This window comes from Phoxinus phoxinus (assembly GCF_949152265.1).
Source record: "Phoxinus phoxinus genome assembly, chromosome: 6".
In the NCBI taxonomy this organism is placed as follows: Eukaryota; Metazoa; Chordata; class Actinopteri; order Cypriniformes; family Leuciscidae; genus Phoxinus; species Phoxinus phoxinus.
In genome coordinates, this window is record NC_136881.1 from 36,337,636 (window position 1) to 36,361,927 (window position 24,292).

The 24,292-nt window shown below is 38.2% G+C and overlaps 2 protein-coding genes across 6 annotated transcripts in view; one reads left to right on the forward strand and one right to left on the reverse strand.

Moving 5' to 3' along the window:
• Positions 1-498: 498 nt before the first annotated feature.
• LOC307000991 (ovochymase) lies at positions 499-22,734 on the reverse strand (the record flags this gene model as incomplete). Of its 2 annotated transcripts, XM_079617054.1 has the most annotated exons (20): positions 499-1,332; positions 1,435-1,659; positions 1,931-2,071; positions 2,198-2,416; positions 2,516-2,699; positions 3,451-3,614; positions 5,239-5,516; positions 5,894-5,991; positions 6,377-6,486; positions 7,210-7,395; positions 7,598-7,834; positions 10,821-10,961; positions 14,211-14,432; positions 15,154-15,360; positions 15,467-15,593; positions 18,382-18,479; positions 18,805-18,945; positions 19,426-19,519; positions 21,543-21,679; positions 22,608-22,734. In XM_079617054.1, the coding sequence occupies 20 exons, from the start codon at positions 22,732-22,734 to the stop codon at positions 1,196-1,198; spliced, it is 3,273 nt and encodes a 1,090-aa protein (XP_079473180.1). In that variant the 3' UTR covers positions 499-1,195. The 2 variants fall into 2 exon arrangements, with proteins under 2 accessions (XP_079473180.1, XP_079473181.1); XM_079617055.1 differs by lacking the exons at positions 10,821-10,961; positions 22,608-22,734 and having other exon boundaries at positions 948-1,332; positions 21,543-21,743.
• Positions 21,488-24,292, forward strand: part of otx2a (orthodenticle homeobox 2a) — a 58,219-nt gene continuing 55,414 nt past the window's right edge. Inside the window, exon 1 of one of the 4 annotated variants that reach the window (XM_079617065.1) lies at positions 21,488-21,764. The gene's annotated coding sequence lies outside the window, so the exon portion shown is untranslated. The remainder of the gene's footprint in view (positions 21,765-24,292) is intronic. The other 3 variants (XM_079617062.1, XM_079617070.1, XM_079617069.1) reach the window with 3 other exon arrangements.

A 24,292-nucleotide genomic window follows, 5' to 3' on the forward strand; every position in this document is an offset into this window, starting at 1 on the left:
ACTATAACATAAACCAACTAATAAACTTATATGTGATGCTTATTTTTCTACATTAATCAAACAGGTAAGATTTCTGTAATACCACTAATAAACTGAATGTGTTTTAAATACTCAATAACCAGGATTATCATCAATAAATCCACATTTTTACAATCCCATACATTTTAATGTAACTAAATATACTAAATTAACTAAATATGCTAACTTTTAACCATGGTCATACTTTTTAACAGATTTATGCCGATTCTCAGAAATCTGAACACCGGTAAATGCATTTTGAAAATATGATTATTTAAATAATAAACTATACCATGATTTATTTATTTTTTTTGAGTGCAGAAATCTTGTCCGTTTTATTTATGTGTGACTGACAAATTATGCATCACATTAAGTTTAATTGTTTTTGTTAAAACTAATACAAATGAATGGAAATATTATATTCAAGTCAAATATATAAGTGAAATAAATACACATGATTAATAGTTATTAGTCCAAATACTGCTTGAAATTTCAGAAGGGTTTTCTTCAAGGTCAAAGGGCACAGTATAACCCAGCATTTGCATCTTAATCACCTTCATAACAAATGCATCATTAATATTCCCTGATGCTCACTAATCACTGAACAGCAACTAGAACAAATGACAACAGATGCTCAACTAAATCCATCAACTCAGATGAACAGGTCATTGTTCATCTGACCTCTCTCATTCCCCTGTTATGTAACCCTGGCAGACTCGGGTTTGGGTCTGATCTTGGGTAACCGTTTTGGCCAATCGCATCAGGGCGATGTCATTGGTGAGGTCTTCATAGAGTGCAACAGTCGGGTTCCTGAAGTAAAAATGATTGGCTAGCCAACATTATCTAACCACCCTCTTGAACGCACTAAGGCTCATCATAATGGAAGATTTTAATAAACACTGACACAAACTAAAACAGTTACACAGAATATAATATGGTAAATATTTAATTCATGACTTGTCAATAGAAAAGATAGCCTAGGGTATGATTTTACCCAAACCTACAGCATATCTGACAAAAATGGCAACTGCAAATCCACATTTTGGTGCCTGGACTCCTTTCTTGCTTCTCTTTTCTGTAGCGTTCGGTAGTCTGTAAAGAAATAGCTCAGATTTCTTGTTGAATATTTTCGTACAGTCAGTCACACAAAAGCTCTTTCCCACTTTAGATGTGTTTTTTAGAAAAAAACTGCAGGATTGGTGGTCCAGTGTCCTTGGAAACCCTTTTTCTGGTTAGCATCATTACTGAGGAAGCGGATGGTGGCCTTGTCCCCATTGACAGTTAAAGATGGTGGGATAGAGCCACAAAATTTGCCTGAACGAAAAAAAAACATGATGCAATATGACGGTGGGAAAATGATGCTGATTATAAAATCAACAAAATATTTATTAACTATGCTATGGTATATAATCAAACCTTGTGATGACCCATCAGCATCAAAGACCTCCACATAATCCACACACTGCCCCAACAAACTAACAGCCTGCAGTTCAAAGTGAGTGAAGACAATATGGATTCCAGTGGCCGAGGGGATGTGGACAGTCCAGGTGCACACCGCTTGGCTTGGGTACTCATTGGGCCAGTTGGGTGATTGGAGCTCCCCCTTTTGACTGGTGAAGAACCCACCGCAACCAACAGCAGCTGGACATGTACAGAAAAGAGGTGGTCCAGTTTTGAAATGAGAAGAAGTGATGTTATTTTGAATATATTATTTTACATGGGTGTTCTGAGTGGTTGTTATACAGTTGCTATGGTGTTAGTGGTTTGCTCAAATTAAATTTGATCAACGATAATACTGACGCTTGTCTTAGCAAACACCACTGATCATAACCCAAACTTTAACATAAAATGTATTCAATGGAATGACAATATTCTTTCAGAGGGTAAAGAAGTGTTTTGTTTTTTCACTCACTCTCTATGTCAGTAGGATCCACTGCTTTCCATGCGGCACTGAACCCTGAGTCCACAATTTTGTCATTGGAGGAGAAACTGATAGTCAGTGTGTCACCAGCCGTGACTAGATCTCTCGGAGGAGATGGGCTGCAGTGGGTACCTGGGGGAAAAAAAGGTAGGATACACAGTATATTACAGTATATCTCATCCACATTCCCTAAACACTGCAGCGGCCCACCTAAGAGCACACTGGTATATTTGGATATGCCACATGGGATATGGCTACCTAGAGTGCCGATGCTATCACTGAGAGTGACTTTGTCATTGAGGCAAAGTGTGGTCTCCTCCAGGGAGAAGCTGCTAAAGTGAAGGTAGACGTTTTTCCCTGTGGGCACACGGATATTCCATCGGCAGGACGCTCTGTTACTGTAACTATATGGATGATCCATTGATGCCAGCATGCCTTCTGTGCCAACCAGATCCTTCAGTCCGCCACAACCAGAATCTTAAGAAAAAGAGAATGCTTTTTAAAATCCACTCTAAAATCTTCAACTGATTCCAAAAGAATCAAGATTCTCCCGACCAGCGATGCTAACGTACGTACCGATGAGGTCATAGATGTCTTTGCGAATGATGTTCTCAATCCAGGGCAGGTAGGCAGAGGAACGAGTGAAGACGCTGGGCTTCTTATCAAAGACACAGCCGATTGGACCAAAACTAGTGATGCCATGCACCTCCCAAGGGGCCGAGGGGCTGTCTTGACATACCAGGGGTCCACCCGAGTCACCCTATTACATTAAATGAATGTTATAAGTGTAAAGGAGGCAAGCTAGTGTGTGGAAACCTCACTCCCCTGGCCTTAAGAGGCACGCTAGCGACTGACTTGTTTGCGCACTCGCCTCCCATGTGGGAGACAGCGGTTCGAATCAGGTAGGATTGGTTCAATTTGGTGCCGTGACCCCGATTGGAGTGAGGTTTGGGGGGTAAGTGTAATGGAGGAAAGCTGGTAAGAGCTGTGCGTGTAAACCTTACGCCATGGCCTCAAGAGGCATACTAGCGACTGACGCTAGAGAGTTTTTAGCATCCTTGTTAGCATGCCCGCCTCCCATCCGGAAACAGCAGTTCGCATCAAGTAGGATTGGTTAAATTTGGTGCGGTGACCCAGATAGGAGTGAGGTTTAGGGAGGCGAGTGTAACAGAGGTAAGCTAGTAAGAGCGGTGCGTGTAAACCTTACGCCATGGCCTCAAGAGGCACACTAACAACTGACGCTAGAGACTGCATCCTCTCATGCTCTCAATCCCAGTCGCAGTGGGTCAACCGGTTGCATAAGCAACAAACATTTTTGTAGATTGTTTTTGGTTGGTTTGTTGTTTGTTCTGCTCTTTCATTTGGTAGCATAATTACAAATAAGAGTATATTTGGAGTGTTTAGTATATATTGGATATGTAAGACAATCTGCACAAATTAGAGTTGGAAATGGCCAGTGAATAAAAATACAACAGATGTTAACTGTACTTCATCTCAGAAACGTTCCATACCTGGCATACAGACTTGAGCTCATCAGGTAAAGTGTAGCCGCAGCAGATCATGGAGGTCTTGACCTGGAACCACCAGTAGTCCATGCGTTTACAGGTGTCGTACGGCACTACCGGCAGGGCCACCTGGTTCAATGCCTCAGCGACTTTAGGAGCAGTGGAGTTACCTGTGGGCAAGATGGCATTATGTATTAGTAGTTATTTTACCTATTGTCTCATACTGCAGAGGTAACTGGTCACTGGAAGATAAATAAGGATTCTAATCTAACCTAATATGATTGTGCATTCTAGGATGCATTATCAAAACTGCACAGCAGAGGGAGCAATCACCCCAGAGTCTATGGGGACTATCGGGAGTCGGGACTGTCAGATATGTGGGCCAGTGAGTATATATTGGATACGTAGGATCTGTATATTTTTAGTGCCTGTTTTTATACATCAGGGCAAATATGTTTATAAATCAAATTCAGATGGGGATGTTGGAAAAGTATCCAATCGCTTGAACGTAAAAACACCTTGAGACAGATCACTCTATAATATTAGCTTCTTGTAGCAGACAGAAAAATAAGACCCCACCAAAAATCCATCACTGACAAAACATCTACTATAATATAATAAAATGAAACCAGTTGTCCTAGGCACCATTTCTATTTTTCATTGAATTTTTTTAAGTTAATCTAATATTTATATTTAATTTGATTTCAGCCAGTGTTGTTATTGTTAACTACGACTAAAACTGTTAAAATATTCTTTAATCGAAATGAAACTGACATAAAATGAAATCAATTAAATAAAAAAAAAGAATAGAAATGACATAAAAAGCACATAAGAGAAATTACTAAAACTTTACAATTAAAATAAAAACAGAAAATATAAAATAAAAGTGTATTCAAAATATTAATAATTTCTTTTTAATCTATAGTTTTAGCTTTATTTAATAATGACGATGATTTTGCATGCAAGAATAGTATTATTATTTAAATGTGCATTTTAAATACAATAAGATTGTATTTATTTTATTTATTTATTATAATGACTTTGAAACACACAGTCACTTTTAATGACTAAGATTTTTCCCCCTAAATAATGTTAAATAAAGTGAAGACATCAACCAGCTGCTGAGCTGCTGAAACTAAAAACATTTTACCTCCTGACGTGAACTCCCCACAAACAGGAAGTCCTCCCCAAAAAGCACGTTTTTTGATTGACTAACAAGTGCTGCCAAGTAGGATACATTTTATGTGCTGTAAATAAAACCACTTACAGCAGCTTTAAAGGGAAGGTTCGGAGTAATTTTTTTAACCTTGCACCATGACCTCGAGCCAAACACAACCCCCCCCCCCCCAAGAAGCTTTTTTTATCTCGGTCGAACATTATTAAAGTTAGAGCTTATTTAGAGATATCAGCCGAATGGCTTAGTGCAGGCGCTAATGGATCCAAGGTTGTATCCCGTAAATTACCAGAATGGTACCAAACTTCTACAGTAGTACAAATAGTTTCTGTACTCATAAAACGAGGCATTGTAAAGTTTGTAAGTACATCAGGAGTTTATTTAAATAACACTTGCCTGACGGCTCATGCTACTGCTAACCCGGAAGTCGAGGTCACTTCCGTGATTTGGGAAAAGCCCGTTGCCTCGAGGTCATGGTGCAAAGGACCCTAGGTTGAAATTACTCTGAACCATCCCATTAAATGAGCAAAACCACCATAAAACGTTATAATTCATTGGAATTACTATAATTCACTGGACAACACAGAACAATGTCATGCGGTTAAACTGAGTAAGCTAACCGGTTTCATCTCCCCAGCCGGTGGCGTAGCATCTTTTGGCCCCGGGCAGGACCTCCTCAACTGAAGGCAGACAGGCGAAATGAATATAGTCGGTGGGTGTGACCTCTCCATCCAGTCGCACCAGGGCGATATCAAACTCCACAGTTGGCACAGTTGGGTACTGGAAGCCCTCGTGGCGATAGATGCCTAGCACTTTAAAGCACTGCTCGGTTGGCTCAGAGAAGGTCAGGTTGTGTTTCCCTAAACACATTTTCCAGCGCTGCAGCTCATCGGCATACCTGATAAAAATCGACACACACACACACACACACACACGTACATCGAATCAGTTATCCCTTTAAGCATCAAATCGTCATTTCAGGATGCTTTCTGAAGGATCATGTGACACTGAAGACTGGAGTAATGATGCTTAATTCTGCTTTGTCATCACATGAATGAATTACATTTTAATATATATACAAATAAAAAAACAGTTATTTAATTTTTTTTTATAATATTTCACAATATTACTGTTTTTATGTATTTTTGATCAAATAAATGCAGCCTCGGTGAGCAGAAGAGTCTCTTTAAAAGATAGATAGATGATGGATAGATAAATAGATACATAGATATGTTAGATATATAAATATCAGAGAAGGGAAATCTTTTTTGTAACCTGATGAAGCAGTGAGCAGCTGTCAGGACCCAGTTCTTATGGATGAGCGTTCCGCCACATGTATGACCCAACTTAGGTGGCTCCGAGTCACGCCAAACCTTCAATAAACATGCATGAGAATAAAAATGATATTTGAACTTTTTTATATATATATACAAACAGTGCAGGATGTGTTATGCAGTATGTTTAATACTTAGGGTTAGAGTTTTTTTTTCAAATCCCTTTTCCTTAGTAAGACCAATATTAATATTGATGCTTCCTTTTGCAAACAAAACAAACAATCATGATTATTACAGCAACAAGCTGAACTAATAACTGACCACAAGCACACTAACCCTGGTAATATCTTATTTCATTCCACATATCATTAGCTTTGAATAAACACAACTTTATCTTTAATAAGACAAATCGACAAACATTAACTTTCCTGTCATATAAGACATGTGAAATCGGATGTGAGATTGGACGAAGGCTTAACCGTACCTGCATGGACACTTGCCATGGCCAGGAGTGAGGATTGGCAGGTTCTCCGTTGACTATGCGAGTGTTGACAGCGGGAGGGACCGCGGGCTTCCCACAGCTCTCAGGCCAGTCTGTGCATTCAGATGAAGGCTTTATCTGAGGAGATTTCTATCATGCTGAATGATTTCAGCTGTCAATTACCTTCGCTCTAAGTTACCCAGAAAAATAGACCAGAGTTTTCAAAGGATTTTTTTGGTAGTGCACAGGAATATTTTGAAAATGTGAGTGGTGCTTGTAAAAATTTGACGATGTTTCCAGGGAAACCAGACAGTTGATGGACCCCATTGACTTCCAAAGTAGGGGAAAAAAATACTATGGGAGTCAATGGGGCCGATCAATGTCTGGTTACCGACATTCTTCAAAATATCTTCTTTTGTGTTCAGCAGAAGGAAGAAACTCATACAGGTTTGGAACAGCTTGAGGGCGAGTAAATTATGACAGAATTTACATTTTTAAGTGAACTACTCCTTTAACGGGATAGGGGGCGATTTTGGACACAACCTGAAATTTCCCTCCAAAGAAATTGTCACTTCTAGCAAGTCATGTGATTTAAGGCATATGCTCACGATTTTAAAGGGCAAGTACTGTAGCACCAATGTAACAAGGTGAACTGGAGTTGGGACATAAAATAAATGGTTTTACACGTAAAAAACCCCATTTATAACTATATATTGTGTTTTATGTCAAAGAGAATACGTTTTCTTTAGTTCATTCGGGGGGGGGGGGGGGGGGTTGGGGATTATGATTACTTGCCAATAAATCTCATTCTGATTCTGAAATGATTTTACTCATACCTATCGTGATGTCGTCCCATGGGTTGGGTGGCACCGGAGGTTCGGTAGGGGTTGGTAAGGTAGAATCGGTAGTCCAGTGAGCGCGGAAACCTTTTCCCTCAATGAAAAAGTCGGCATGGAAGCGTATCACAAGTTCATTTGTTGTGCTTTCGATGACAGCGGGCGTTTTGGAGCCACAGAAGGGGCCTGTAGGGAAAGTCAATTAATTTGAATGTATTGCCTTCTATAGCCCTTAAAAGCATGCAAGTCCTACCCTTTTAGTGGACGGTAAATTATAAACATATGCCTGGTTTGACTGAATGGAGGTTATAAATATGTCACAGTTTTAACTGATTTAAAGGGTCTCATAAACAGGCGTCCTTGCAAAGCATTCCTTGTCCTTGCTCACCGTATTTTTTTGCTCCAGGTCGTGTTCCGTCGTAGACAACCACGTTGTCATTGCACTGGCCGAAAAGGATGTCAGCCTCTTCCATGTCAAAATCAGTGAACGTCAATTTGATGGTCTTCCCCTTTGGATGGCGTATGGTCCATAGACACATGCTGTTAGCCGGATAGTTCATGGGCCAGTTTTGAGATTTGATGATGCCTGTCTCCTCCTGTGAGAAACCGCCACATCCCTGGATATCTGCAGGACATCACAAGTGCGGGTTGGTGCCTTCGGACAGACTCACGGCTATAAAATGTGACAGTTAAAGGTAGAATTGTTCCAACCAAGCAAAATGTCACGAAATTGTGTCTTGTTATAGCAGAAGTCAGCTTGTACAAGGAATCTCAAGATTTAGCCCCAGGTCCATGTCACCACGGTCCAAAATTAACTTTTTGCCAGGCCTGCCAGTGGCAGGTGAATTGAGAAACTTTTGTTATTATTTAACTTTTAACAAACATATATTTTGACTCAATGACAATGGGATCATTTAGCTGTTTTTCCTCAGTACAGGGCTGCATTTTTTTAAACGCTTTGTAAACCTTATTAAGGTGAGGCCACATTAGTACAATTTTGCCATTAAAACTGGTGAAGTACCACTTGCACAGAAGTCGCTTTCACACCAATCAGATTTCGTTAATCAATCCGACCCTGATGCGATATCTGCATGCGGAAATGTTTTGCCCTTGCGCAAAATACCCGATCATGCAGATTCTATTGAAATGACTGGATTTCACTCATGAAATTGATCAGAACAATGGAAAATGTGACCGCAGATTAAGTATAGCCTATTGTAGAGACATTTTTGACATCTTTGACATTTCTTAATACCACATAAATATAAATGATGTTTTATTAACAAGGTTTGGGAGGAGCACGTTCAGATAATTAACACAGATAACACAATTTACACAAAATTAACACAAGTGGAGAGCACTCAGCAATCAATGGTAAGAGGTATATATACACTCAGCAGTCTCACCTCATTCCATTGACAGTTTTTGCAGCATCCCTCCACCACCCCTTCTCCACGCTTCTAGTCCTAAACACTTACATACGGGGGGAGTACTCTGGGTTCGGGCCGAACTCCGAGCTCGGAGCCCTCCCTCCGGACAGCACGCCAAATAGGCATTAAACTTTACCCCTTCAAATTATATGTAAGTGTGAACTCGTGAACTACTAGCCGAGTACATTACCAGACACATACCTCCCCCCCTTCCGTTATATAAGTTTAAACATTTTTATAAAAAAAAAAAAAATAATAATTTTTGCTTTTGTCCCTGCAGCTATCACTTCATACATACACATACACTATCGACACTCATGCATAACATTTCTAAACCTTTTTCCCCTTAAACACCCTTTTTTTTCTTTTTCTTTTTTCAGGAGAATTTCCTCAGCATCATTCTATTCAATTAATAATTATACGTTCTTGTGTTTGCCAATTGTGTTGTCCCCTTTTTGTTTGTCTGTCACCTTGTCGTGTCTTATACGTGTTACACTTTGTACGTGGTGCTATAATCCCCCCTACCCTTATGTACCCAGGGACTCACAAAACTGGGTGAATGGTTACGCACTGTATATAAATCTATTGTCTGTATTATAACATATTGTGTATACATTTTGCTGTATTAAAAATAAAGTTGTCCTCCAAAGAGACATCGTGTTATGCTTTTTTACATTTTCAACTTTCTTTAGTTGCTGTATGACAGGGAAAAGGTCTGCAAAGTTACAAAACACAAATTCAGTCCAAAGGCAGTTTTCTTCCGGGAACGAACACGTCACAATATTCCCCATTTAAAGGAACACGACGACTTTTTGGGACTTATTCACGGTATCCCCCAGAGTTAGATAAGTCCATACATACCCTTCTCATCTCCGTGCGTGCCGTAACTCTGTCTGACGCACCCACCGCTAGCCTAGCTTAGCACAAAGACTGGAGGTAAACGGCTCCAGCTAGCATACTGCTCCCAATAAGTGACAAAATAACGCCAACATTTTCCTATTTACATGTTGTGATTTGTATAGTCACATCGTGTACAAATAACAAGGTCACATGAGACACAGCCATCTTATAACCGTATACATACTGGGAACTATATTCTCAGAAGCGAAGCACTGCTACTTGGGCGGCACGCAGGTAGATGAAAAGGGTATGTATGGACTTATCTAACTCTGGGGGATATGCGGAAATATAGCGTGACATTTCCCAAACACGCTCGAAGTGGTTGACCAATCAGAGCACATTGTGCTTTTCAGAATGAGAAGCTTCATAGAGTCAGGAACTAAACAGAGCGTTACTGACAGACTGGGAAGAGAGGAGCTGCAACAATGTGTAATGTGTGAAAAATAATGTGTTTGTATGAAAACCTATTCTAGTAGAGCCCAAAAACAAAATCAAGACTTTCATAAAAGATTCCTTTAACAGCATTTTTGTATTTTAGAAAAATTATATTAAAAATGCAAAAAATAGATGTACAGTATAAAATGTATAAGTATATATAATAATATATAAAATGTATACTGTATATAATACCTTTTTGTTCTGTACATTTCTGGTTCGCCGCACAGGCAGAGGGAAACTACAGGCAGAATTTACTGTGAGTCTAAGTAGAATATGTCAGAGAGACGAGCTTTAACTGTGAACACTTGCCATGCATGTTAATGCAGGCGTCAATCAGCATGACTACAGATAGTTTCCTCTCCTTTTTTAGGGGTGTAGCATCTGGTGAAGGGGGACATGTTTTTCATAAATCCAGGAATGTGTATATGTACTGTGAAATATAGCTCTTTCAATTGCCAATGTGTCAGCCAGAGTATTTATTTGAGCGATTCGGCACTATTCCAGTTTGGAGGTGTGTAACAGATCTCTAAAATGAGATTTCCAAAATATAATTAGATTTCTAAAATCTTATTAAATTATTGCTAAAATTGGAAGATTAAATGAATTTGACTGTGTCTGCCACACTCTTTTCCCATGGTTATTCTTCTGCATTGTTATTCTACCCTCATTACCTGGATTTCAAAATCTCCATGGGACACACACACACATACAAAATCTCACAAGACACACAGGGTTGCTGATGGCTGTTAACGCTCGCAGCTGCATCAGCAGGATTCATCCGAGGTGTGTGTGTGCGTAGGTGTGAGTAGATAGATGTCTTTATGAGTTTGTAAGGGGTTTTACCAGAAAGGTCCTCTGGATACACAGCTTCCCATGTGGCAGAGAAGCCACGGTCGGCTAGCCGAGCATCTGACTGGAAACTCAGCGACATGTTGTTACTGACACTGATTAGAACTGGGGGAAGAACAAACCCGCAGTGTGTGCCTGAGAGAGAGAGAGAGAGAGAGAAAGTTTCTGCATCACTATGCATCTTATTGCCCAAAGTTAGAATATTGAAATTACTGGTTTTTCATCAATTGCATTTACAGGTAAAATTCGAAAAATGTTAATATCGTCCAAAAGTTCATTTATTTCAGTAATTCAACTTAAAAGGTGAAACTAATATATTATATAGACTCATTACATGCAAAGTGAGATATTTCAAGCCTTTATTTGTTATAGTTTGATGATTATGGCTTACAGCTTATGAAAAATTAGAATATTGTGAAAAGGTTTTCATAGCTGTAAGTCCGCTTACTGTGTTAGTCAAAGTTTCTTGTATCAACAAGACATCAACAGTTGTCATTTCGTTTCACAAGACGACTAACCCCCTCCTGGCACTTAGAAATAAACAGGCTATTTTTGGGTACTGTACCTTTATAATAATAATAATAATAATATTGTTTAAATAACAGCTCATTCCTGACTGTACTATTCAGATTACCATTTGTCTTGAATTGACTTTTCAGACCACAACTGTATGAATCGTCGGTTTTTAACGTGTTTTCCATTTAAATTTTCCTTAAACCTTAAAACAGAATACACAACAAGAAATACAAGTTTCTGTGACTGTACATACATACTTAAGGTAAGTTGTGTTCAGTTTATGATTGGTACATAGAAAATAATGGTAGCTATACTTTTTTTACTCAACGATGGCCCTGCGAAAGCTTTGTTGTTAATGTAGATTTGATTCGTCAGTAATAAACAATGGCAACTTTTTGTGTTTACAAGTTGTTATGCATTTTAAAAAAAACTCACTTCAACTTTAATAGTACAAAAAGGCCTTTAGGAAGTCATCATCTCCATTTCATTTGAAAATAATGATTATTTCATTCAAAGTTAATGATTATTTCATTTGTTGAATGGCATCTAATTATGTCAGAGAAATGAACTCACGCCATGTGTGCTAATCAGTATTCCTGCAATACAAGTCAAATTCATTAAGAATTTCATATACTGTGTATCTCAGGTTAACATGGTTTGTTTTGCATTTCCATTCAAACTGTTTGTACTACTCCTATCTTCAGGGTAATACAGACTGTCAGCAGAACTAACACTCACACACCGATTCGTCTTGACACCCAGGATAAAGAAGTGATGTGAAGAACACACACATACAGGATACACACTTGCAACAGGCAAGTAAGGACACAATGTCAAGACAAATGAGCCATGCAGTCCATGACTGCTGGTGGACCAAAACTGAACTTGTTTTTATTCATTTAATGGTTTTCAAAGCCCTTGTGTTCAGATGTTTGATAGCTGACCTAAAACAATTAGCAATTATTTCTGCTTTTCATTTTTGTTCTTTTATTGAATGAATTTTTTTATTATATATATATGCAATGGTCACTCTTTTCCATGCATTTACAAAAAAAAAAAAAAAAGAGTAATTGGAACTTAACTTTCCATCTGTTTTTTTTTCTTTGGAATATAGTTTTATGAACCATATTATATATATATATATATATATATATATATATATATATATATATATATATATATATATATATGGCAAAAAACAGCCTTTCTTACTTAGTATTTTGTCTTGTTTCCAGTCCAAATATAAAAAAAATATTAAATCAAGATGCATTTTACTAGATACGTAAAATGGCATAAAATATTACATTGTGTTTTCTAAAAAAATAATAATAATTAAGTGAGTTTTCTTAAAACAAGCTAATTTATCTGCCAAAGGTGTAAAAAAAATTATCTTAAAAATATTAATACTTTTTTTTACGCCATTGGCAGATAATTTTGCTTGTTTTAAGACAAAAAACATTAAATTGTAATTGGACAAGAGACGAAAGAAAGTAAGTCAGACAGGTTTGGACAGAAATTAAGTGACATTTTAGTTCCTCTACACTTTCACTGCTCTGCAAATAGCCTGTAAAACACTTGTCCTTTTTTCTGTCTTTTCTTGTAGTTCAAACATCCCAAACTTTCGGTCTTTTCCCTCACACTTTCTCTTCCATTCTTTCTCAACCTGCAGCAGGACTTATTGACGGTATCAGGCGTGCAGTCCTTGAAAAGCTGCTGCAGATAAGCGTATCAGCTGCTCACAGCTCTGTTTGATGTTCAGTAATAAGGAGCCGTAATTTATAGTGCACTCGCCTGCTGGCTCATGCCTCGCTGAGACTGATGATAATCAGTTTTTACAGTCCCTTTGTGCAAGGGATAAGAGAGAGCGATGAGAACGCCAGCTACTCTTGCGCCAGCAGTGCCATTTAGTGTTAGATATGGGACCCAAAACAGAGTCGAAGGTCATCTCTGATAGGCCACGTTTTGGCACAGTGTTGGCTTGACACATTTTATCCAATTAAATTACTGGAGGATGTGTCACATGAATAGAACATGTCTGTTCACATATTTAAGAGGACCTATTATGCCCTATTACATAGTCTTGATTTTGGTTTTGGGCTCTAGAATAGGTTTTCAAGCTTAAATGTTCAAAAACATAATTTTTCATACATTTAGCATTGTTGCAGCTCCTCTCTTCCCAGTCTGTCAGTAACGGTTTAGTTCCTGTCTCTATGAAGGCCCTCCTTCTGAAAAGCACAATGTGCTCTGATTGGTCGACTGGACCAGTGTGTTGTAATTGGTCAACCACTTTGAGCATGTTTTCACACTATTAAATAACTCAACCAGTCCTCACCCCTTTATTTTGCGTATGCCTTGGGTGGGAATCATCTAAATGAAGAATACTGTGACTTGTTTGTTCCCGAAAGAAAATTCAAGACTACAATGGAGGGACTTCAGGGAGTTCAGAAACAGTGCGCACTGATATAGGGAATAACTCCTTTTGGAGTGACATTGTGCTTTGTAACTTTACAGATCTTTTTCATCCTCAAACAGCAAGTATACACTAAAGAAAGTTGAAAATATAAAAAATATATTAAAAAGCATAATAGGTCCTCTTTAAGCCCAGATTTAATAATGCATATTCGGGCAATTGGAAAACTAGAAGATTTTTGGTTTTAAACAAAACATTTGTTTAGAGCGCACTATAGATTACAGACTATATGTTTATGTTTTCTGTCAGAAATGCCTTTGCAAAACTCGCCGCCATGATGCTTGGGTCTTGTGGGTGGTTTCCGGGGTGTTGCTAAGGTGTTCCAGAGTTTGCAAGCATAATTTATTAAACATAAATCTATAGTATCCTATCTATGTTTTTTTAGAGTCGTGTCTTACCAAGTGACTGCTGACTATCGATGACGGTGAGTTTATCATTGCCGCATTGGCCCGCTTCACCCACGGTGGCCAGATCAGTGATGTGCAGTTTGACAAGAAAGCCCTCGTCCACTGTGACGTCCCAAGAGCAGCTCAAGTTTGCAGGATAAGCCTGAGGATAGTTCTTGGAGTTTATCTGACCTTTACGTCCGAACAGCTTCCCAGGGGACCCACAGCCAGAGTCTGAACAGAGAGCGAGTGTTATTGTCTGAACAATTTCTCAAAAGAAATTCATCAGGACCTGCAATCTTTAAATATCATCTGGCTTCATGTAGGGTAGAAAGCATGCCATGCTTGATGATGGCACTGCAAAATGTGCTTGTTATCTCTTTATGTCTTTAAATGCCTAAACTGTTTTTCCTAGAGAGAAATTAAATGAAATGGAGAGCAAACTGAGGCTTTTGCTTCTTAGATCATCAACAATGTCTCAAACTGTGCTCAGATTTGCCAATATATCTTATATCTATGTAAGTCTTCAATCTAAAGTCAGAGATTTTAATGATTTTGAAGAACTTAATATTAGTAATTCATTATATATATATAAAATATAAAATTCTAAAATGATAAACGTACCAAAAATACAAATATTTATATAAATATCTATAAAATATAATTTCAGCCGTTTAACGTATTTTTAGAAAAATATTGTAGTTGCTTAAATGCAATGCGAAATAATAATGAATACAATTTAATTAAAGCAAGAAAAATCTAGACAATTGCATATAAAAAACATTTTTTTTAATTTTGTGTGATGTAAGATGCTTCTTTAGGTGTGGAAAAGCATTTTTATTCCTGTCATTTGAAAGTAAAGTCATTAGACTGCAGGAGGTTCAGTGATCATCAGCCCTGTAAGTGATGATGCATTGATGTAGTTTCTTTGACAATACCGTGACTTTACTTATACCTTCTGGGGCAGGTGTGGTGGTTGTTGGTCCAATGGCTGTGGTTTTGGTGGTGGTTGTTGGTGTGGTTGTAATCGGTGGGGCACTTGCTACGGTGTAGGTTGCACTGAAGCCTTTGGCAGTCCCGCTCGAATCAGACTTGAAACGAACCACCATACTACTGCCATTAGACAACACCGGAGCCGGGACCTTGTTTCCACAGAAACGACCTACAGTAATTGAGATTTATGTTTTTTGGCAGATAAAAACGAGAGCACAGATGTTCACCATGGAGCAAAGGCAAGCTTTTTGGATTTAGTAAATGTCAGTTCTCACCCAGTTGAGCGGCACCATGTGAAGCGTCATCATAGACATCCACAAAGTCACCACATGATTCTGGGACAAGGTCAAAAGCTGTGAATGTTAGCCGGACCTTTTCCCAATCAGGCACGCGTATCGTCCACTGGGCAAGATAATGAAAAAAATTAGTTGATTTAACATTAATCCTAACGTTAGAATAAATAGTGCATTTAAACTGCTTCTCGCATTTTGTTTTTGCATATGCAGACTTTAGCAAATGCACAATACATAGACTGATCCAAATGCAATTTGGGTATCCTGACAGGGCTGGTGATTGAAATTGTGCTTTCTCATGCATCTTGAGTTAGTTTCAAGTCAAGGCTTGAAGGCTGGCGGTAGATTAGCTAATGTGGGTAAATATCCTGCCAGATGGAGCCGCACTGTGAGGAAGCTTCCAGCAATCTGACTTCCACAATCAAAGCCCCTCATGTCAAAACCAATCTTCAAATACTCCTCACAAACTCCACAATTTCCTCTGTATGTGCAGTCTGATTGTCACTGGATTCATTATTCATAAAATTTTGTCCAAAAAAACATGATGGAACTATATTTTTCAGAAGTTGTGAAAAAATGTGTTTGCAAAAACCTCCGTCGTGTTGTGGATAGATGCAAGTAGGCTATATTGCTATTGAGTTGCTAAGTGTTTTTGAATGGTTGCTAGGTTATTGGCCGGTGATTGATTGGCCGTTTAACAACCTCAAAGTAAAAAAAAAAATCTGGATGCATTATGTTTAAGAAAAAAAATATATATTCTTGAGATTAACTGAAGTAGTCCAAAGAGAAATCATTACATATCAACTGGGAATGTGAATTTATGCGTGTGAAAATTTCGTAATTTCAATAGGAATTCACACGATCGAGAATATCGCTTGAGTACGAAAAATTTCCCCAGAGAGATTTTGCATCGGGCTACTTGATTTTGGTCACTTGAATTCACTGTGTTGACCAAAAGACAGCTGCTTGGTTTGAAAGTGACTTTTGTTTAAGCTGTTCATAGATTTCTACACTATTGACAATAGACAAAAGATAAGAGTAATAACTAATGTCCCCACTCCTTAATGGGATAGTTCACCCATAAATGAAAATTCTGTCATCATCTACTCACCCTCATATCGTTCCAAACCCGTAGGACTTTCGTTCATCTTCGGAACACAAATGAAGATCTGTTTTCTGTCCATCCATTGACAGTTGACGCAACTATCATTTTGACGCTTCAAAAAGTTAATAAAGATATTCGTAAAACAGTTTAGTTTTCTTTCTCTGAAAGAGACACGATCCATTTAAATGATGAACAGATCTAATTTAGGCTTTTATTCACATTTAAACATTGATCAGCGAACATAAACAGAAGCTCAACCAAACCTGCTTGGCAAGCGAGAACAAACCTCATTGGTTCTTGCTGAAGCTCAAACGTGATGCGTAACACGAGAATGAACCTCATTGGTTCTTACAGAAGCTCAAACATGATGCATAACATGAGAATGAACCTCATTGGTTCTTGCAGAAGCTCAAACATGATGCGTAACACGAGAATGAACCTCATTGGTTCTTGCTGAAGCTCAAACATGATGCATAACATGAGAATGAACCTCATTGGTTCTTGCAGAAGCTCAAACATGATGCGTAACACGAGAATGAACCTCATTGGTTCTTACAGAAGCTCAAACATGATGCATAACATGAGAATGAACCTCATTGGTTCTTGCAGAAGCTCAAACATGATGCGTAACACGAGAATGAACCTCATTGGTTCTTGCAGAAGCTCAAACATGATGCGTAACACGAGAATGAACCTCATTGGTTCTTACAGAAGCTCAAACATGATGCATAACATGAGAATGAACCTCATTGGTTCTTGCAGAAGCTCAAACATGATGCGTAACATGAGAATGAACCTCATTGGTTCTTGCAGAAGCTCAAACATGATGCGTAACACGAGAACAAACCTCATTGGTTCTTGCTGAAGCTCAAACGTGATGCGTAACACGAGAACAAACCTCATTGGTTCTTGCTGAAGCTCAAACGTGCTGCGTAACACAAGAATGAACCTCATTGGTTCTTGCTGAAGCTCAAACGTGATGCGTAACACGAGAATGAACCTCATTGGTTCTTGCAGAAACTCAAACATGATGCGTAACACGAGAACAAACCTCATTGGTTCTTGCTGAAGCTCAAACGTGATGCGTAACACGAGAATGAACCTCATTGGTTCTTGCTGAAGCTCAAACGTGATGCGTAACACGAGAATGAACCTCATTGGTTCTTGCTGAAGCTCAAACGTGATGCGTAACACGAGAATGAACCTCATTGGTTCTTGCAGAAGCTCAAACATGATGCATAACATGAGAATGAACCTCATTGGTTCTTGCAGAAGCTCAAACGTGATGCGTAACACGAGAATGAACCTCATTGGTTCTCGCACGTCAAGCGAACATGCTTGCCACAACTGATGTGTGAGTTGATGAATCTTATATGTAAATAAAAGCCTAAATTCAATCCGTTCATCATATAAAGCGATATAGTCTCTTTAGAAAATTTTGACTAAATCACTCAATTCTGGATTAGTTTTAAGATCTCTTTATTAACTTTCAATGAGGTATCAATGTGGTAGTTACATAGCTGTCTATAAAGGGACAGAAAGGAAGGGTTCTTTCATAAAAAACATCATTTGTGTTTCAAAAATGAACGAAAGTCTGACAGGTTTGGAACAACATGAGGGTGAGGTTTTAATTTTTTGGTGAACTATTCCTTTAAGGCAGCAGATATTGAACAGCAATTAGAATAGCGGGTGGAAAAGGACAAAGATACAGACTCCAGAGAACAAACAGGAAAAAGACAGTTTGTGATAAATCAAGAGCAGGTGTAGAGGTCATATCGATCATTGGAAGCACCTGGTAGAGCGCGCCATTCTCATAGTTTTGTGCAGGAAAGCCAGGGGTCAACAGCTCCCCACGGTCACCTTGAAGAACACCACCAGCCCCAACTATTTCTAGAAGCATGGGAACGAGAGAGATTTAGCTGCATAGAGAGACACCAAAAGGGTATTCTGACAGCACCCCCTCCCCTCCCCTCCCAAAAAACCCCAGTTACGCGCACACACACACACACACACACATTAACGCGCTGCGTCTCTTTCTAGGTCAGCTGCAGCGAGACACTTATAACAGCCTCTCAGTTTCTGGCAGAGTAAGATACAGTCACTAAATAATGATATGAAATGTGCAGCAGACGGGCATTTTTAAATCTCTAATGTTCTTCCCATCGTGTTATACTGTTATGTAATTAAGTCATTATGTATCTCTCATTGTCATTACCTGATGCCGTCTCTGGGGCCACAGCGCGGTACAGGGCTTTGAATCCCTTCTCTGTGTGTCTGTCGTTGGTGTCAAAGTACACAAAAATGCTGTTCCCTAAGGCAACTATTGGTTTAGGCGTTGAATAGCCACAGTACTTGCCTGCGTGGAAAAGAAATCGTAGAGTTTTTATTGAACACAGCCTTCGACATTAACAAAACAAGATTTTGTCTTACATTTTCTCATCATTTTGCTAAAACTAGTCTAGATTATATAGTTATCTGGATTTATATTCCATCTTTGGGTTGTGATTGACCCACCGGTTGAGAACCGCCAAACTAGAATACCCAGGAAAATACGCTTTTGCTTTAGGAGTGGCCAGTTTTTGTCTCGGTGTGTGTCCTCTCATTCAAACTGAAAATTTGGCAGGACATGCTCAGCATATGCAATAACTCAACAGTCAAAAAATGGTGACCGGTAACATTCAGTCAATCTGTAAGAAGTTAATTGCCTCATGCCCTCTGGAATAAATGCAGGCAGATCTCTTCTGCGCTCATGGCGATTAACTTGCAGTGAATTGTTTTTTTTACTCTCTGCAGGGAAGAGAAAAATGGTTTTAACCAACCTCAGCAGAAGACTCACCAATGGTGCCGAGTTCATCCTTGAGAGTGACGAAGTCGGCCTCACATGTATTGGAGTCTTCTATAGAGAAGTCTTCAAACCACAGATGGATCACCTGGAAGAAGTAAACAAACCATGACAACTCATTTCCCATGAATAGGGTACACATTTATGTCCCGTTACACTGAAAATAATTTGGTGTAGAAACAACTCAGTAATTGCTACTTTAAAAGTTAAGGTTCCAAATGGGTGTTTTTATGTCATTGAATAACAATATTTGGTTACCCAAAGAACCTTTCAGTGTTAAAAGAACAAATTTTTTTTTCTTCTTAGTATAGGAAACATTTTAAAAATCACTATATAAAAAAAAAACTTTTGTGGAATGGAAAGATTCCATGGATGGTAAAAGTTCTTGGAACCAAATAAAGAAACTTTACTTTTAAGAGTGTTGAAAATTTCACAAACAACTAGCCTACAAAGAAACAGGAAGTGACACACTGAATTAACCCCTTAAAGTCCGCGTGAACCGGAAGTTGCAAACGACTTTTCTCAAGTGTTGTGACGCATTTCCGAGTGAAACGGAATATTTAACAGAGGGCGGGGTTTTACTTCAGCACTCCTCCTCTCCATCTCTCGCCCACAGCAGAGTAACGGGTTGAGGGGAGTGGTTAAGCGATTAACCAACCCAAGCCGTCAAGCCTATGTCATCAGAAAAAGAACCATTCCAGACCCGGAAGTAACTTTTCAGACTTTGATTAAAGATAACCACGGCAAACAATTTTTTTCTGTGTATTAACTTGCACGGATTAATTGTTCACCACAAGACCAGTAATATCCGCTAACAAAGTAAATAGGGTCAATTTTGATTTCATGCTGACTTTAAGCGGCACCCCCTTTTTTTAAATAGACATGCAAATGCACATTCCGAACTTAAATGGTTGTAATTCAAGAATGCTTTGGAATATAGATGTAAGATTGGTCTTGTTTTAAAGAAGACATTTGGCAGATTTTTGTAGAAGTGAAATAAATTAAGGAAGTTAAACAGAAAAAAAGTTTTAGAAGTTTGAGTTTATGAAAATGTTCAATGTTAAAAAATGTATTACCGGTATTCATATTTTATATAAAATATATGTTTTCAAAACCCGGAGGACTCTAAAAATGCAAAAAATCGAAGCCAAAATCTGAACAAGTTGTGTTTAAAATTTTAGGTTGATATCTCGAAAAATAAGCTTTCAGTGAGATTTAGTTTGGGCGCAGTACCAAACTTTTTCACTAGTTGACATTACTGCCCATATAAGGGCGCCTCCATTTCCATATGTTGTTTGAGTGATCTGAACCATTATTTTTTACAATTTTCATACAATTTATAAAGTAGACACCCTATTCAGAAGTATAGGATGGTTTGTCAAAAGTTTGGCAGATTTTTTAATGAATTCAACCTCTAAGAAACACAAAAAGATCACGTATGTGCATTATAGCTCGCTGCCACATCACAAATGGTGAATTTATTTATTTTTTTCTTTATATTTAAAACCTTTTCAGACCTTTTTTTCTCAAATAATTGAATGGATGCTATCTTTTGAACTCTTGGCATGAAAACAAACTGAGGTTTCTACCATTTCTTTCATGATTTTTCATGTTCATCACTATTTCAAAATAAAGGTCTAAACATGCCTTAGGATTATGACAATATTATTGTTGCAAATTGATAAATTACGGCTCCTCTGTAATTTATTTTGAAAACCAAATATGTAAACTAGAGAGTGTAAGCTTTCAAATACAGTTTGTCAAGATTAGTTTAGGTTTAATATATTACTGTTTTAAATAACGTTATAATGTAACTGTGGGCCCTCTGCCTATGCCAATATAAGGGGTTAAACATGACATTTTGAAGTTGAAAAACAGAATATAGTATTTCCTCGTAAAACATGCTCAAATAAATATATAAAAACACCAATTTGCACATTCACTGTCACTAAAAAAAAAAGAAGAAAAAAGTTTGAGTCCCTATTTCAAGCCCTATAAATGTGCAAAGTGCTTTCAGAAACCAAAGCATGTAGGTCATCTTACAGTAAAGCCCCACAGTGTGCTAATGAGAAGCTAACGGCTAATGAGCTGAGCTAAGTGTCACCCGGTACCTTATTGGCTTCTACCGTGATGTGCCAACTGCAGCTCATGCCATTGTCGTAACTGCTGGGGTAATTCCCACTGGAAAATTCCCCTGAGGAAGCCGTCAGCTCCTGCAGACTCCCACATCCCGTATCGATCTCATCCTCTGCGGACAGAGACAGAGCGAGGAATAGAATTTGACATCGCCTGTGTAAACAGATTGATTGCATTTCCTCAGCAGCACCCCGCAGGTGAAGCTATTTCATGGATTCAGCCTCGTGGAACATAATCCAGTTTTAGTCTGGTAACTAAATTTGAACAGAAAGAATAATGTGTGTGTATGAAATACAAACGAAATACCTATAGGCCTATATTGCTCTGCATTCATCATGCAAAAATTACCTTATGGGTAATGGTTAGCCTATGTGAAACATAAGCATTGTAAGTTTAAAGTGAAACTGTTGCAACAAATTAGATATAGCCTACTTTAGGAATAACTTGAATCGCATGAAACTTTTACATTAATGTGCACCAGTCCTTCTGTAGAAAGTTACAGGAAGCTTCTGAGATCTATTTTTGAGAGTATTAGTTTCACTTCATAATTTACATGTGCCGCTTTCACATGCTTTCTAAATAGGATGATGCTGCATTGTATAGCACAGATTTTACAATAGTGTTGTTCCAGTGAGTCTGATTCGACCAAACGTAAGCCTAGTAGTTGCGCTGAGAAGTAATTTAAAGTTGTTATCAATAACTTGAATCATTCAAAAGTAATTGGATAGTTTGAGTTTATCAGAAGAGTGCAAGGAAATCATTTGGGTTAGAATTTCATTAAAAGTGTTAACATAAATAAGCTGTTTTCATGAATTTGAAATAGCAGAGATTCGTCACAGTGACTAGTTGTAGGCTATATCATCTTTGTTGCTTTGATCAAGTCTATTGATTTGATAGTATGCCCTTATAATCATAAATAAATGTACCATTTATATTGTTGTATTTTATATTACCACTGAGATAATTAAAATGTACATCTACATTTATATCTGAGGGGAAGTCTCAGAACTAAAGAAAGCTTTGAAGTAACAGTAACCCACCTCTTGGACTTGAGTTGTTCTTCTCAATGACAAAGACCACAACTAGTCCAATAGTGACTGCAGTCAGGGCTACGAATAGGAAGATCAGGCTCTTCTCTAGTGTTGTCAGACCTTTCTTGGACTTCATTTGTGCCGATGTTCCTCAGCGTTATCCAATCTAGAAACAGTGTGATGGTCTTCAGCCGAAGCTGACTTACTAACGTTCTCCCCACAGATGGTCTAATATTTATAATGTTGTGTTGACCTTTGTTGAGCTGTACTTTACTCTCGGATGGGTTGGCTGTGCGACACCACAAAAGCTATTTCTGCGAGTGTGACAGATCAGGTTGTAAATTTAGGAAATCATACTGGTTTTATCTAAGAAGGCTTATCGTTTAAGTGCAAGCAATGATTGTAGTCTCAAATGATTAACTAAATAAGAAGTATCTTGGTTGTAGACCACTAGTGGACATCTTGTTTATTAATACTGCAGTGATTGTGAAGTTTAAATGAGTAATATATGAAATATATAATTAAAGGGGCTATTCAGAACACTTGTTATTAGCGATACCGGTGGCCATTAAGCGAACTGCAGCCAGCAACATTTTCACTCTCGTGCACACGTAACATACAAGAGACTGAACGTGATTCAAGATCCCGATATTCTCACGATAAAGTTCTTTTTCGTTCTTTGCTTAGAAGTAAAAATAAGGTGGAAATACTTTTGTAGTGATATACTATTAACGAACATACTGGCTGAGAGCTACGTTTATATGTAGGCCTAAATATGTGCTGTGCGCTTTCCCCTCAATACCAATAAACATACAATGGCAGCATTGAGAAAACAGTTAAGAAAGCATCTGATCATAGCGATGTGGATATGTTTTCAACAGCTCTGCAATTCAGATGAGGTAATTAAAATTACACTGTTATGATAGTTTGATTATAAAGTAGCCTATATTTGAGATTAGATTATGTCTGACTAGTGACACTAGTTTGAATTAGTATAATTTGCATGACACATTGACATTAGAGTACAGAATGGCTCTTTTAGTGTTATCCTGAACATTTTATAAGCATTTATTTCATGTGTCATAGAACGGAAGAGAGGCTTTCGGGAGCATACACGTCACATCCATTTGATTTTCCCTGCAAAATGTCCTGAGTCCTTCACATAAAAATCAGTGTACAGGCTTTCATAGAATCTAGGAAGTCTTGGAAGGTCTAGTTTCGTAACAAGCTGTTCACACATTAGCAATAAAAACCAATTAATTCGTGAAAATTCTTGCATATAACCTTTATTGCATCAACATCTTTACTCTGTGCTTTTTACTCATTTAATGGGGAAAGACATTGCGGTTCACTGTTGTTTTGGACGCCGTTGTCTGTCATTGCCAGAAAACACATTTTTATTTTTGGCTAAAATCCCTTTAAGACTTTCCTGCATGTCTGGACACAATACTTCTTAGTTCATACAAATACCTGGATCTATTGTGTCTAAAAATAAACACCCTAAGGGCAGGCAATTGACTGAATACTTTGTATTTGGGAAGAAAAAATCAACAGTGAGGAGAAAGACCGGCTTGCTGTGCCACACATACTGTCAAGGCCTGTTTGCTCCGGCATTGAGCGGGGAGAATGAAAGAGGATCTTTTTAAAGAGCTGCTTTCATTGAAGTGGCCCATATATGCTCAGTCGCTCCACCA